At 37.6% G+C, this 16,838-nt stretch overlaps 1 protein-coding gene across 1 annotated transcript in view; it reads left to right on the top strand.

Annotated features, from left to right (window-relative positions):
- The first annotated feature begins 3,485 nt into the window (after positions 1-3,485).
- The window catches only part of Lnpep (leucyl and cystinyl aminopeptidase), a 90,149-nt gene continuing 76,796 nt past the window's right edge, over positions 3,486-16,838 (top strand). The window contains exon 1 of the mRNA XM_046428904.2: positions 3,486-4,721. Within this exon, the coding sequence (XP_046284860.1) occupies positions 4,703-4,721 (19 nt within the window). The 5' untranslated portion in view covers positions 3,486-4,702. The remainder of the gene's footprint in view (positions 4,722-16,838) is intronic.

Raw genomic sequence — 16,838 nt, forward strand, 5'->3', positions numbered from 1 at the left:
TTCTTAGTTTGACATAACTTCAAATATCTCTAATTAATGCAGAGTATGTGTGCTGCAAATGGGTTACAGGAGTAATGAGATATTGACTCCTTCATTCGTTAGAGTGACTGGAAACATTGTGGTGGTCATTCTTGTTTTGGCATCGGGTAGTGTCCTCCATTTACTGAAAAGTGCTGAAAGAATAACATTTTCAAATGTGTGTACTGAATTAATGTATCGTTAATTGGCTTATTTCAAAACAATTAGACTACTTGATAGTACAAATCCAGATGAGATATGGACTATCAATATAATAATGGAATAGCCTTCTTGTAGTCTTAAGTTTGCTTCATTTTTTAAAATTCATATCTATTTACATTGCCATTGATCCCAAATTCCTTCTAGATATAAGGAGGCAACAGCAAACTTCATAGCAATATTTTTAGAGCACAGATGGCCCGAGTTCCAGCTTGTGTCTTCCCCTGGGCTGCGAGTAAGTCCTCTACCCTTTCTAGACTGCAGTTCCATCATCTGTAAAATATGAGGCTGATATAAGCCTCACGTTTTATGGATCTATGTAAACACATCTATGCAGGTACAAATCTTAGAACTATGGCAGACAAAATGCTTTTATTTTGATTTAAAAAATCATATATTCATCTGTTGTTAAGCTTAATTATTTTAAAATGTTTTTATTAATTTAAATGGAATATAAATATTTTAATTTCAGCTGAAAAATTTAAATGTCAGGGTATTTAAAAATTATTATTTTAATTGCACATATTTATGGGGTACAGTGTGATGATTTGATACATGTATATAATATTCAATGATCAAATCAGGGTAGTTAGCATTTCTGTCTCTGTAAATTTTTAAAAAATTTTTGATTACCATATAATAATTATGCATATTTATAAGGTACAGCAGGAGATTTCAATATACATTTACAAGTGTTCTGATCAAGTCAGGGTAATTAATGTTTCCATCTTATTATTATTTTGTTTGAAGACTTTGAACTCTTCTCTCCAAGTTATTCATAAAATATATGTTTTTGAACTACAGTAACCCCACTGTGCTGTAGAACACTAGAACTTACTTCTACCTAATATGTCTTGGTTTCCATTATTCCACTTCCCCCTCACCCCATCCCTATCCAGCCTCTAGTAATCACTATTATATATTCAGATTGACTTTTTAAAGCACTGACATATGACAGAAAGCGTACAGTAATTGTCCTTCTATGTCTGACTTATTCCATTTAACATATTGTGCTCTATTTCTACCCATTTTGCGGCAAATGATAGGAGAGTGTTCTTTTTAGTGGCTAAATAATTGTGTGTACATATCACATTTTCTTTATTTGTTCATCTATTAATGGGCATCTAGGTTGATTTTATACCTTAGGTATTGCGAATAATGCAGCAATAAAAATGGTCATGGAAGTCTCTTTTTATATGCTGTTTCCTTTGTATATATAATCCAAAATGAGATAGCCAGATCATAAGGTAGATACATATTAATGTTTTGAGGAGGCTCTATATTGTTTTTCCATATGACTATATTAATTTATATTCTTTTTTAAAAAAAAATAAACAAATGTTGTTTATTATTCAGGAGAACCCATGTTTTTTTCATGTTATTTTTTTATATTTTATAATTCAAACATTAAATGGCACACAGGAATAATTCTAAAAATGGTAAATATATGTAGTAGATAATGTCACACTAGCTTCTTTGATAAAGAGTAGTAACTTCATAATATTTTGAAGTGTTAAGAATTCTTAAACTAAAGAGTAAGTGCTGTCAGGGAGGATGGGAGGGGTTAAAGATAGAAACGTAAAATGGGTTTCAGTAGTGAAATTGTAATACTTTTTTTCCTCAGAAAGATTTTATGAAATTAAATTTAAAACAGCACACAACATGACAAAATTCATTATTATTCTTTTGAGGGTGGCTAGGATGCTGAAGCATATTGTTTTGTTTACTTTTTTTCCCACTAGATCCTAAGTCTTTTAAAGAGTCCTCAATGTCTTTTTATGTATGTAAGAACGGGAAGCGTGAGGGGCAAAGAAATTGTTTGCTTCTGTCAAATCACACTAAGATATCTTGATCCACCTATATTTGCTAGTGCAGTGGGGAAACATTTTTACCACAAGTTTGCAGAGTTGAAGTATTTAAAACAAAACACAAGACCACATGTTTCACACTTAAAAGCATGATAGACTGTAGCTGAAGGGTGAGGTGGGGTGAGGTGGGGTGAGGTGAGATGAGGTGAGGTGGTTTAACAAGCTATGGAGTTTTAAATATCTCTGATACTAAGTGCAATGGCTACAAAAATAACTCCAGAGGAACATGACATGACCTAAAATATAGAGAAGAGTCTCTTAACTAAGTAATGCAAAGAATCATTTTAACAAAATCCAACTTTGCTTATACTGTGTAATATCTGAACATTGACACACTAACCCTTGTGGTTCACTTTTTATTTTTGGTTGTGAAGTGCCCTTACAGAGTCCACCCTAAGGGCTATTATCTTTCACACAGTAGGAAGAGAGCAGCTCTAAAATGTCATGTAATGGAGGCATTTTCTCTATATTGAACACGAACACATTAATTAGAAATATTCAATATAGATACACTGTTTTTTAACATTGGCTGTGAATTACAGCTCTAAATATCACTGTATCCATTCACTCATTCATTCAGTAATTATTCATCTTATACTTATCTAGGCATCAGGATATAACCTTAAAAAGGGCAATCACTCTGTCCTCAAAATTTTTGCATTCTCAAGAGGAAGATTAATAATAATTAAACGAAGAACCAAAACCATGGTTTTGACAGAATTGAATGCTGTAAAGAAGTAAGGCCAAATCTTTATAGAGCGGACTGTAGCTGTTTCAGATGTGTGGTCAGACCAGCATTCTTTGCAGAAGTGATATCTGAGCTGAGACCTAAGGGACAAGAAGAAACCAGCAGACAAAATACCAAGAAGGAACAACTAGTTCTTTTGCAACGGATATGCAAAATGAATGGTTAACAATGTCATATGGAACTTGGCACTTTCAGGAACAGCTAGGAGGCCTCTGTAGCCAAAGCATGGTGAGCATGTATTGATAAGGTCCTAGAGTTAGGTAAGGAGTTTCACTTTTATTCTAATTAAAATTGGTATTTATTTGAAGTTTTAAAGCGGGGTGGGAAGTAAAAGGTGTAATACAATTGACATTTTAAAATACGATATTGCACTTCGATTTCATTTCTCTGAACCCAATTTCTAATTCTGGTGTTGGTCGAAAAACATTCTGGCCCTCCGTCCCTGTTTGCCCTCGCCTAGGCTTGTTTGCACCCGACGCCCTGCTGTTGACAGCCTCAGAGGACTGTGTGACAGTTGGCAGGCGCAGTGAGGTGCATCCGGAGCCAAGTCGCTGCAGGGGCCAGAGCTGCGGGAGGGGAGGAGGGAAACGAGCGGTGGCTGCGCCTTGGGAGGGGGGAGGCCTTTGCCGCGAGGGTGGAGGCGATGCGCGCTCGGAGAGAGGGATGAGGAAGAGCGCGGACAAGAGTTTCCCCGGGGTTCACGGGTCCACCGAGGATTCTGTCTCGAAGGCTCACCAGAGCTGCCGGGATTTGGCATTGGAAACAATGGAGACTCGGGGCTGGAGACAATGGCGCGAGGGTTGGGGGACAGGAGAGACTAGGAGAGCGTCTTTGGCCTAGCGCCGCAGGGCCTGGCCCAAGGCCCCAGAGACAGCGCCCCAGGGAACCGCAGGTGTTGATTTAGAGCTGAGATCAGGCGAGCCTCTGCCCACAACCTGCGGCGCCTGGGGCCCGGCCGGGAGATCCGGCGCCGGGTTTTTTGATCCGCCCGCATCTTGAGGCCGCGCCTAGAGCCGCCAGCCCGTGGAAGCGACCCCGAGCGCTGTGGGGTCCGTGGGCGTCCCCGCCCTCACTTCGGTCTCCTAGCCAGCGAGATTCAACTCTGGGACAACTCTGCAATCGGCGGGCAGCCCTGCGGAAAAGACCCACATCACACGCTCCTTTGGCCTCTAAGCGATTTGCCTGGGGCCAGTCTCCCTGGAAACCGACGTTTTGCGGTCCAAAGAGTGACTTTTCCTCCTCAGGATCCTGCTCTGCCTTCAGATTTCGACTTCAGTGGCACCTCCTCAGCGAGGCCTCACATCACCAAGCCAACTGAATGAACGACCCACTCCCTCTCCATCACATCATCCTGACTGAATGCGCAGTGGGGCACTGATTTTACTCTCGCGTGTCTTCTGCGTTTGTTTATTGTCTGTCTTTGGAATGTCCGCTCCACAAGGGCGGGGCGGTGCTTTTCTGGCGCAGAGCCGGCCTAGCGGCGCCCAGGAACTGAAGGGCCTCCACGTTGGCTGAAGAAGTGAACTAGCTTAGCGGTTAGGGAACGCTGCGGCCGCTGGCACTTCTGGAAGGGGCGGGGCGGGGCTCGCTCTGGCCCCGCCCCTGCCGCTCTTTCCCCGCCTCTCCCTGAAGTCCTCCGAGGGTTGAGCTGAAGCTTTGGGCTCCGGCCTCCCTGGCTCTTTCTGCAGCCGAAGCGAAAACCCGGAACGGCGGAGCGGCGCCGCCCCACGCGGCACCTCCCCGGCAACCCTCAAGGCCGCGCTGGGCATGCTCAGTCAACAGGGCCGCTTCAGCTCTCGGAGTAGGAAGCTCGGGCGCTCCGGCTATAAGGAGCCGCAGCGGGGGGAAAATGGAGCCCTTCACCAATGGTGAGTGGACCTCGAAACCCGGTCTCTCTGGGCCACGGTGGGTCGTAGACTGTAGTGACACGCGGGGCCGGGCTACCGTCGTCCGGGTTTCCCACGAGGGCTGGGGGGCGGTGGAAGGGGGTCCGGAGGCAGCCTGCTGGAGGCTCGGGCGGCGGGTTTGGCCACTGGGGGCTGGCGTGAAGGTCAGCACTAATGCCTGCTCGAGGTGCGGCCACGACCCAGCGCTACTTTACACCGCCTAACCACAAAGTTTGGGCTAGTGCGCAGAGGAGGGGGCCGCGGGAAAGTTGGCATCCTGGCTTTGCCCCCGTAGAAGGCGGTGTCAGCCTCGACTCTCCAGCAGGAAGGATTAAACTGTGGCTGCCGCCAAACCCAACTTCTGCCGGTGGGTGAGGAGCTGTCCCCCTGTCCTACAGCGAGTTGCGGGACTGACTTCTTGTAGTAGGGTGGGGTGGGGATGCGGGGCATGGCAGGGTAATTTCATGGAAGGAAGGGAAACTTACGGGATGATTTCCTCGCCCCGCCATGAGCCTCCGAAGTGCTGCCAGCATTGCCACTCTCCTGTTTATTTCTGGTGCACTCTGCAGGGCCATCACACTTCCTTTCACTGACTCCTGATATTATCAGTATTTCAATCAAGAACTCTTTGAATATGAAGGATCTGTCACGGTAATATCACAATTTATGGCAGGTGTTAAAGCGGGAGCCTATATCCTGAAAACAGCCACAACCTTTTACCGAATGGAGAGAATAAATCCCACCCTACTTAATAGCTTTTGTTTGGACCCGAAGGGCTGGAGTCAAAATACAGGAGTGAGATACCTGCAGCATTTAAGCTTATGGATTCCCCTTTAGGATAGAAAGTAAGAAAACTGCTAATAAGGGAGACTACATACTAAAATTAGGGGATTGACTCTAGGTGACACGTGTTTTCCTGCGGGATGATTGGTTACTTCAGATAGAGTATCGCATTAATAGGATACAAAAGTCTATACCTTGTTGAGTTAGTTCACCCAAAAGACAGATATTGTCCACTATATCCCAAACTCCAGCCAGACTTGTATATTTTGCTTCATTCATGGGATGAAGAACTATTAATTATATTCTCCTTATCCCTAATTCAGACTGCTTTATTCTACTGCCATCTTTCTGTCTGTACTGTTTAATTAGGCTTAATGAGGATAACTTTAATTGTGAATTTTCTTTCATATTCAGGTTCTACCTGTAAGTGCTAAGGTTCTAAGAATAATCTGGTAGAGTTAAGGAAGATATGAGCTGAAAGGAACCAGAGACCATCTAGTATTTGAGTGTAAAATATGTATTAATACAGGTTATTAAGTCATTGTGAGTATTTCAAAGGCCTATTTTTTATCCTAGGAATAATTGTATCTTCCATGTTTATAGGATTTTAAATGTGACATTTCATCTAATTAAAAAAAATCACAAGACTAAATCACTTATTTGATCAAGACTAATGCGAATTGTTTTGCTGAACATTTATTTACAGGATTAAAATACATTTTTAAGTCTTAAAATTAATCTTCTCCCCTCAGAATATCTTACTCTAGATGTGAATAATTACAAATTGTCACAATTGGAAGGATAGTGGCAAAATCCCAGAGAACAATAACAACAACAAAAAAGCAATACTTAAATTTTCATGTAGAAAATTGGATTTCTAATCCTTTCCTGTCTATTATCCGTATTTTCAGAGTTGTTGCTGGAGACAGATTGACAATGTATCATTTTAGGTACTGTAGTTTCACTACTTGGAACTTGAATGAGCATCCTTTAGCAAGTAATATAGAAAGTACAGCAAGAAATTATATGCTGGCAGTTTGAGGTACTTTTCAGGTTTTAGGTAGATTTAATTCAAAACTTTGGAAGATTTGCTGTAGAATTTTCTAATATCTTCTAACATGACATGACATAATGGTAAATATGCTTATCTTTGTACTTAATTCTTTTGAATGCAGAAAATATGCACATATAATTTTGTCATCTGTCTGGGTGTTTTGTTGCAGAATAACTATTAGAATTTATTATTGAAGGATTTATCAAGCTTGGTATTGGCTTTTGTTACACGTTCATCCTCATTTAATAAAATCTTTACCACTTATGTTTTCTCATATGTCCATATATAGACAAAGAGGTGTGGAAACTTTAGAACAGCTTCAGTGGTTCAGGACCACATATCTTTCAGTTAAAATCTTGTCAGTGGTTCTACCTCCTGACCTATAAATTTGTAAAAGAAGTGAATTTAGACATTCTGGCCTTTAAGATTTGTCTATCCAGTAGGGATTTCTGTCATTCCTCCATTTCCTGTCAAAAGTTGCTGCTCTCCCCAGCACCACACACACACAGACAAAAGTTGCTGCTGATGTGGCCCATTTTCTTGGGTTCTGCTCTCTACCTGTTGATGATGAGTTCATTTGATGAATATCCTATGTTGTTAACATGTCCAGGTAACATGCTGCTACAACCCATATAACATGCATGTTTCCAGAAAGAACTTATAAGGATAGACCTTAGGGTGAGGAATTCCCATTTGGTCCAGAAGATATTTTTGGCTTTACCCTTGGAGAGGGACCGCTGACTGTTAAGCTGAATACTGGATATCTAATTTGCCTTTGGATCTCTGGTGATTGTTTTATGGGGAGAGAGATTTAAGATTGGTTTCACAATAACTCTTGTGTCTATTAGGCAGGTAGAGGTGAAACTTTTAGGAAGTAGTGATTTATTCACTACAACCAAAAATTCTATGGCAACTATGTAGGTTTTTTTTTTCCCTCCCTTTTTGGACAGAAAAATGATACTACTAAATAAAGAGAAGTAATTATTTGGTGTCTATCTTTGTCCTCATTTGCATGCAGGGTTGGCATATTTCAGACTAACTTAAATTCATATTAAGAAATGCTAAAGCCAAGGTTTACCTTCTGAATCTGATTGACAAGTTCAGAGGTTGGGCCTAGATATCAGCAACTTTATTTTTAGGATACTAGAAGTGTTCACAAGATTTGGAAACATGTTGATGAATAAATTTCTTGCTCTTATATAGGAGATATTTTGTTACTACTTTGTAGTTTGTAGTGTGATCTGAAGTAAATTTAGAGGTTGGAAAAGCATTGGTATTTGAAGAACCAGAATTGAAAAAAACAATTTAAACAGCTTTATTTTTTTTTCATAGGAAAATAACTGCCATAATGATCATATTGCTATAGCTTGGTATACAATTATATATTTTCTTATTTAAAAAGTTTTTTTTGTTTACATTTTCAGATTGGTATCCAGTTGAAAGTATTTTTCATTTCTAAAATGGAAAGTCTTGGCAATAAATTAGGTATTTGTGGGTTATAAAGCAATATAAAATTGTAGCTTCATATGTATACATATATGTATGTGTGAGTATATATATATGTGTGTGTGTGTGTGTGTGTAGATATATAACATTCTACTACAAATTATTGAATTGAAAGAAAACCCTAATGAAATAAAAGCTCATAGTTTCTCTGTGTGATAGAATATAGGTTAAACTGTTTTTATCTTTCTAAGTTTTTTTTATTTCATTTGTGGAAAATTAGACTACAGTAATTGAGGATTAGCATCATTAACAGTTTAAGGCTGAATTAGAAATCAGTGCAACTTTTAATTAGAAAGTAGTGGTAGAAACAGTCTTTGTTATTACTTAACACATTTCCAAGAGTGTCTTGAGACAAAATAAAAAACAGCATATTTTAGAAATGGTTGTAACCAGTAATTCTCATTTTTCTATAGGTGGTCTTTGAGAACTCACTCTGAAAGATTCAGAACTAGAAAGAATAGTATAAAGAAATTATCATATGGAAAATAAACAGAGGTGATTTCCTGGTTAGTCAGACAGACACCATCTTTGAATGCTCACTTACAAGTACATTTTCTGCTAGGCAGCAAAACCCCAAAAATGATAACAACAATAAAAAGCCCCAAACTAAAATGCAAATCTGTCATTAGACAGTGCTACCTAAGAGAAATGAACTGAGAGAACCTAGTTTTATTTTTCATGCCATAATAAAAATATGGACATGTAGAAGAAGTAAAAAAAAAAAAAAAAAAAGAGGCTTTGTCCAAGATAGTGTTCTAGTGATGGAAGAGATGTAGAATTGTCTTTTTATAACCTGTTTATATAATATTTGTTATCAATAAGTTTCTATTTCTACTGACTTAGTATAATATTCTTATTAGGGAACTAATATTCTTTTTTAAAAAATAACTTCATTTTGTTTATTTAATTTGGTGCTGAGGAATCCAGTGCCTCACACGTGCTAGGCAAGGGCTCTACCACTGAGCCACAACCCCAGACCATGGAAATTAATATTCTTTTAGCAATGTTGTGACCCTTTCTGTGAAAACATTAGTAATTGAAATATGGAAGAATTTAACCAACATCACCTCAGAATTCCGGATAGAGCTAGATTAGGTCTGTGGTTCTTGGCAATTGAGGTGACAGTGCAGTCATGTTCTGTCAGTTATCTCATGTCTTGAAAGCTAGGAGTTGAGCTCATGCTGTTTGGCTATAATACCATGGGAGCAGCCAGAAAAAGTCTTTTTTTTTTTTTTTCCTTTTTAAAAAATCCCTAGATATATGTACCTTTTCTGAATGTTCACAGGAAACCCAGATTGGAAGTGGTGAAGTTTTTGGAACCCCTTTTCATGATATAGCTGCTTTTATATCTAGTAGCTTTTGTAGAGAAGGCTGCTGCTCATTGTCCTAGTGTTTCTGAACAGAAAGCTAACATTAAGATTCCTGAGCCCACAGAATGGTGTTAAGGAGTCCCTTAAAACCTAATCTATTGTTGTAATCCATTTGTGGTTGTCCTAGAAGCACCTTTAAGAGTTCAAATCCTTCAGATATCTTTGGGAAAAATTGGTATTTGAGAGCAGAAGCTGTGATAAAGATGAAAAGAATGTAGAGATTTGGGAGTAAAGGAGGAAGCTGCTGGTCAAAGAGTTTTAAAATGGTCATGCCTTAAGCCTTGCAAGTCTTTGGTTTAAAAATGATCCTGCAATGGAGAGCAAAGGCACTGTTGTATAGGGTTGAAAGATAGTCAAGGATAGAAGAGGAGAGGTAGGTGGGTCTGGTTGGATCAAACAAAATTGAGGAGTGTGGGGATGGATAAGTTAAGACTGGCATTTGGATGCCCTGGCAGAAGAGAAAACATTTGCCAGGAATTTAATCATACTGCTTTCTTGCTATACTAATCAGAAAAATAATAGGTTACTTATAAGTTACTTTCCTAAATATTTTATATTTGATTTCAAAGGAGAAAAAGTACAAAGAGGACTATAGACCCATCCACATTTTCCCACCCTGGTGGTAGTTGCTCACTGTTTTTATTGCCTGGTTTTGCTGTCTTTTTTGCTGGTGTTTATGGTTGAACAATGAACCAGGTTTTTTTTGTTTGTTTGTTTGTTTGTTTTTTGTTTATTCCCACCTTAGCATCTAAACTAGGAGGAAACCCAGTTATTTGCTAAATAAAATTCAGGTTTCTAAGAGAGTTTCAAAAAACAATGGAAAATGAAGTTTAATTGTAGGGAGACCCTTTGAAGTTCTTTTCCTTCTTGTGTGTATTGCTTAGTGAAGGTCCTCCTGGACATTCCATTTATTTCAAGAATGTTGTCACAGAAACAAAACTTGAGTCTGCTGTCTGGACTTCTCTAGATTGGAGGACCCCAAGTCTTTTTCAGCTCCACAGTGCTACAGGGGGAGGCTAAGCCAATGATATGGGATGAAGAAAGTAACAAAAGTCTTCTTGGTGTTTCTGTGTGGAAAGCTTCTTTAGTGGAAGGGAACAGAAGAATGGGGAGTACAATGAGAAAAGGATTCCTCTGTGTGTTGAGTTTCTTCCTTCATTTTGCAGCAAATGATGGCCAGGGCTCTGCAGTGCGGTTTCCCAGACAACTGCCTCAGGTATCATTTAGTGTCATAGAGGAGATTTCTGGTGGAGGAGGAGGCTTTGAGCTATGGTGTTTCTTACATCCGAAACTCTTACTTTGTAAGATTTAAAACAACTGTCAGAATATTCATCACTAGAACAGCATTATATTATTCTAAAATTGTTCTTTAGAGGAAAAATGCATAAAGATTAATGGGAGTGGTTGGGGAGAGCTAAGGATACAAAAGGTCTTTTTAAAGTTGATATTGGTGGTATGACTTGAAGAGAGAAATAGTGTACTACTTGTCCACTTTTAGTTGTCAAAAGGGCTTCCATCCATGGGTAAGTAAAAAAGGCTGTTACAGTCTGGAGTCTCAGTGAGAGCAACTGGTATACCCAAACTTAGAGATCCCAAGTTTGGGTTTACATGCCCTTATATTTATCTGATCTTTGACGCTAAGTGCATCAGTCCTTGGGGCTGCTGATATTGTCCTTTCAGTGTCTAGATTAGGTTACTAGATTAAAAACACAACTCAAGCTGAGCATAAAATATTGGGTGCTAGTCAGTGGGAATAAGAAATATATTGCTTTCTTTTTGTGTATGGTACTGGTAGGGAATTGAACCCAGAGGCTCTCTACCACTGAGTCATATCCCTATTCCTCACTACATCTGCTGTGTGTGTGTATGTGTGTGTGTGTGTGTGTGTGTGTGTATGTGTATATATATGTGTGTGTATATATATGTGTGTATATATATACAGATATATATATATATATATATATATATATATATTATAATGTAGTGTAATGTAGTGTAGTGTAGTGTAGTGTGTGTATCTGTTTGTTTTCCCAGGGATTGAAGCCATGGGTGCTATACCACTTTTTGTTTTTTTATTTTAAGACAGTGTTTCTCTAAATTGCTGAGGCTGCCCTCAGACTTGTAATTCTCCTGTCTCAGCCTCCTGAGTAGCTGGGATTTCAAGCATGTGCCCGCATGCCTGGATAGAAAGCAACAACTTCTCTTCTATGTTAGTACCAGCTTGAGAGACTTGGTAATTTCTGGTTGAAGGAAGGTCACAGGAAAAAAACTGAATGTGAAGAGGAGGGTCTAGTTTGACTCAGTTTGATATACTTTGACTCTACTTTGATAATATCGTATAATATGTTGAGTTAAATATAAGTAAGCACACTTTAAAGCATGATTTAGCTTTGTTCAAGTTCAGGTGTTCATTGTAGTGGAGCACAGTTATGTTTTAATTAATTTGGGAAGTAGTATTGATATAAAGAATTGACGAATGCATGCATAAAAGCTTTTTCTTGGGCACAGAATTAAATGAAGATGATTCTTGGTATGAAAAGATAGGATGGGGTTGTGACTCAGTGGTACAGTGCTTGCCTGGCACTGGGTTCGATCCTCAGCACCACGTAAAAATAAAATAAAGGAATTGTGTCCAACTATAACTAAAAAAAAAAAAAAAGAAAAAAAAGGAAAAAATATATAAATGTGGTCACAATCCAAGCCTTTTGAGTAGTCATCATTAGTTTTTAAAAAATGGGTTAACAATTAGAAAACTGATCCTCAGTTGCAAATTGATGGGAAAGTTATTGCTATAGAGGTTTAAGTATGCCACACACACACACACACACACACACACACACACACACACCTTGGCTTATTGATTTGATGAGTCAGATTAAAAAGTTTTTCAGAGAATCATCAGTAAAATAATTCTTTGTTCAAATCCATCTGAGATCAGGTTTGGAAAATGTACTCAACAACTGAGATATTTTCTAACAGATCAACTTTCTGTATATACATTAAAGAGTTCTTATAGATTTCCTTTGTAGTGATCCTATTCGGTGATCCTTATTTTCTGCTAAAGAATTCACAGATATTCATTATGCCTAATGCCATATTTTCATTTTAAATAAGGAATTATGATAGGTTCAGATGTTCTTTGAAACTATATCCAGTTGATGGAATTAGAAATAAGCCTTTTACCTTTAGATTTTTACAAAGGTATTTGCAGATTCACCTATGAGATTAATGAGCATATTTATGTTGTCACTGACAGTTCAGTTACTTTTTAGGAAGTGCCCTGAGGATTATTAAGGACTGTTATACCTATATTAAGAAGAAGGATTTAAAATTATTTTACAAAATTAAGATTGTTAATTTGTTTGGGGGACAGGTTTGATATAAACAACATAAATAATTTAGCCTAGAAAAAGAAAATTAAAACTAATTTGATATTTCTTAGCAAGAATATTGGCTGTCTCTTAAGTTAATTAAGTGGCATATCTTTACGTGGATTTTTATCATTATCATAATGATAATGATAAATAAAACAAACTGGGCATGGTGGTTTACGCCTGTAATCCCAGTGATTCAGGAGGCTGATGGAGGGGGACACAAGTTCCAAGCCTCAGCAATTTAGCGAGGCCCTGAGCAAATTAATCAGATACTAACTCAAAATACAGAATTAATAGGGCTGGGGATGTAGGTAAAAGATAAAGTTCCCCTGGGTTCAATCCCCAACGCCTCCCCCCCCCCCACCGCAAAAAAAAAAAAGCGATGTGATACTTTCAAAAGTATTCACTGCGGTAACATTGCTGTGTTTTTTTAGTCTATGGGATACCATGTTATACTTGGTAACTTTTTTTTTTTTAAATTTTTATTGTTGGTTGTTCAAAACATTACATAGTTCTTGATATATCATATTTCACACTTTGATTCAAGTGGGTTATGAACTCCCATTTTTACCCCGTACACAGATTGCAGAATCACATCGGTTACACATCCATTGATTAACTTAATGGTTGTTGGAGATGTCCTAGCCATAATTTTAAGTAGAAGTCCTTCCTCTGTGGCATTGGCAATACTTTTGTCCTTTTGTGGCATTGCCGATGTTTTTGAATGTCTATTCAGCAATAATTCAGTGATGTAGTATAGCAAATTTTAAAATTTTCTCTTAATTCCATATTAATCCCATTATAGATTATGCATATATGTATACTTTTTTCTAATTTTTTTGTAATATATATATAAATATAACAATTTTTAGAAGATGTATGCTTGGGCTTAATTCTACTTTAATGAAACCAAAGAATAATAGAGTTCAAATTTAATTAATTTTTTTCTTTTTAAAACTTTCCATTTTTTTCTTATTAGATTTCTTCCTTTTTGCATCATGTTAATTGTTTGTTCTTCATTGCTTATTTTTGTCTTGTAGAATAATAGTTTGTTCTTGTTGCTTATTTTGTCTTGTCTTGGAAAACAGACCTCAATTAACTTTTCTTGCTTTGGAGGCAGTGTTGGGAACTGGGATCAGGGAAGAAGCATAGAGTGGAAATTTTAGTACAGATTTTCTTTAATTTTTTTTTTTTTTTTTTACTGGAGATTAAACCCAGGGGTGCTCAATCAGTGAGCCACATCTCCAGCTCTTTTGCCCCCCTTCTTCTTTAATTTTAAGACAGGGTCCCACAAAGTTGCTTAGGGCCTCAGTAAATTGCCGAGGCTGGCTTTGAACATGGGATCCTCCCAAACTGCTGGGATCATGGGAGTGCACCACCCATGGCACCCAGTTTCAATACTGTTTTAAACTGCCTCCTTTTACAAACATTTAATTTTTTTTTTACTTGTGCCCATTTTTATTTTTAGAAATATGGTAGTATTTAAATTATGCCCTTCCAAATAGAATATGTACCTTTATTGTATACTAAATTGTTTCAAACTCTGTTCTTAAATATGGAGTAAAAATATGAATGCAACAGGACCCCTGCCCTTGAGAAGCTTACATTCTGGCAGAGCTATTTTTTTTTAAATGAACTCACAAGTTAGTATACTCTTTTTGAAACCTGTCAAGCTAAGAATTACAGGTCCCATCCCACAGTTCTTCCCTCAGATATATTTGATTTTGTACTTTTCTTTTTTCATCTTGGACATTTATCCATGAATCTACCTATTTCACCAGACTATTGCATGGTATAGCATAATGACAAAGAACAATTCAGACTGCTGCATTTAAATCATGGCTCTTCACTCACTAACTCTATGATTTTTACTTAAGGATATCATAGGATGTTTTCATATCTTTAGTTAAAAAACTAAAATATACATAGCAGCTCAATGTTTTTTCTGATATTAGTAGTGGTTAAGGTACATGGTAGTGTAGGCATGTTCCAGCCACACATGGTGAGATTTTGAACATTTGGGAACAAATGGTATTTATTGTATCCTAATTTTTAAAAAATTTGTTCCTTTTGGTTATGCATGACAGTAGAATGTATTATATGTTATATACATGGAGTATAACTTCCCATTCTTGTGGTTGTACATGCTTGTATCCTAATTCTTGATTAAAGGTTTGAGGACATATAGGAGGACTCTTTCCATTTTGTATTTACTAACAATCATAAATGTGGGACACTTTCAAAAAAGTGTTGCCTGAGGATAGAAGAATCCTTCATTCCCATATCCAGTTTAATTTTGGCCTAGGTAAGTTTTTCTGGCCTTTGCAAGCAAATGTAATATATAACACCTCATTATTTACAGAAGTAGAACTTGTTTTAATCTTAGATCAGGTATTAAATGTAATTTATCTGTTAGGAGGAGTTGAAATAGACCAAAAGGGTTAGTGTTCACATGAAGGTATAAAAATAAAGGCATTTCTTTAACTGGTAACAAGGCTGTTTTCACAGGCATCAGGAATGCAAATAAACGTACCCATAACACAGTGTGTGCTGAAGTTCAAATCTGTGTTGTTATATTTCTTCACAGGAACTGGTTTTACTAATGAATTTGTATTTTTGCTGGTTACTGTGACGCCCTCTTTATTGTTTTTTTCTTAATGATTGTAACTTGGCTGTAGTTTTTGGCTCTGAGAATCTATTATGAATTGTGGCAACTTACCTCCCTACCTCCACCCTTCCATGAGTCTCTCAATCATTTCTCCCCAGCCCCCCACAAATGATAATATTTTAACATATGAAACACAAAATCTAGTATTTTGACCAAAAGCAAGGAGAAGGATGTAAAAAATAATTGTTTAGTAACTATATGGGTGGATTTTATGAGAACAGAAGTATTCCTTACCTTGGACCACAGTTGATCCTGGGAAATCTAAGGATAGCGATTATATTTTCCCACAGGAATAAGCTGGAATCTATATTTCTGCCCAGGGATGTTTAAAGAAGGATAAATGTATGTTACTAAAGCAGAGGTACCACTTATTAGGACTCCATATATTTTTTGGGCTCCATATAAAGAACGTTTGTTCTTGTTCTCCCAGGAGCCATTAATTAATTATAGGAGATAAAAACACAATTCTGTTTTCTATGTAGGTAGCATCTAACATAATGTTTAATAGTATTAAATACTCAATGAATGTCATTCAAGAGTAATAATACTTCAAACAACTCAAAAATAATGGTTCTTTTTTGGTTGTACTCCTAATTTGGAGGGTTTTCTTTCATTCCCTTTTCCAAGAACTATCAAATTTAATGCCTTTTTCCTTTTTCTATGAACTTTTGTATAGCAAATATAGTAATTCCAAATCATGTTTTTGGAACACTCCTATTCAGTGTTTATTCAACTTCCTTGCATTTATTGAGTACTTTATTTCAAAGCCTATGCTTTGTACAGAGAAGACAGTGCTAAATAAGACAATGTTTCTGTTAGAGAAAAAAGATGATGATATAGTTGGAGAGAAGCTCTTATTCTGAAGAATTTTGAAAATTAAAATTGAAGAGTGACCCAACATTTTCCTTTTTCTGTCTTTCTTATTTGATGCTTACTTTATACCTGGAGAGCTGTTATGAATCTGAGACTTATGTTAAATCAGTTTCTCTTCTTACCGTGTTGCAGGGCCTTCTGGGTGACCTATATTGGAGTACTTTTCCCTATATTGGAAAACCACAAAAGCAGTTCCAAACCAATTGGATTTAGCTTTTCAAAAGGAATTTTCTCATATTCTACAGAGTTCACAAGCAGACATGAATTGGTCAACACATCCTTTCATGTGGCCTTATGAAAAGAGTAAAGGAGGTGAAGATATGATTTGGCTGTCCATTGGGCAAGGCCAGGGAAAGGCAGGGCTCTCTATTAGTGACATAAAAGAATAATTAGTGTGACTGGTTAGTTGCCTAAGAACTAAAATATGAAAACATGAATTTTAGCCTGACCATAAAGAGGAGGGGGGGAAAA

This window comes from Marmota monax, unplaced genomic scaffold, assembly GCF_021218885.2.
Source record: "Marmota monax isolate L192 unplaced genomic scaffold, Marmota_monax_Labrador192_F-V1.1 WCK01_AAM20220418_F8-fsc00018, whole genome shotgun sequence".
Taxonomy (NCBI): Eukaryota; Metazoa; Chordata; class Mammalia; order Rodentia; family Sciuridae; genus Marmota; species Marmota monax.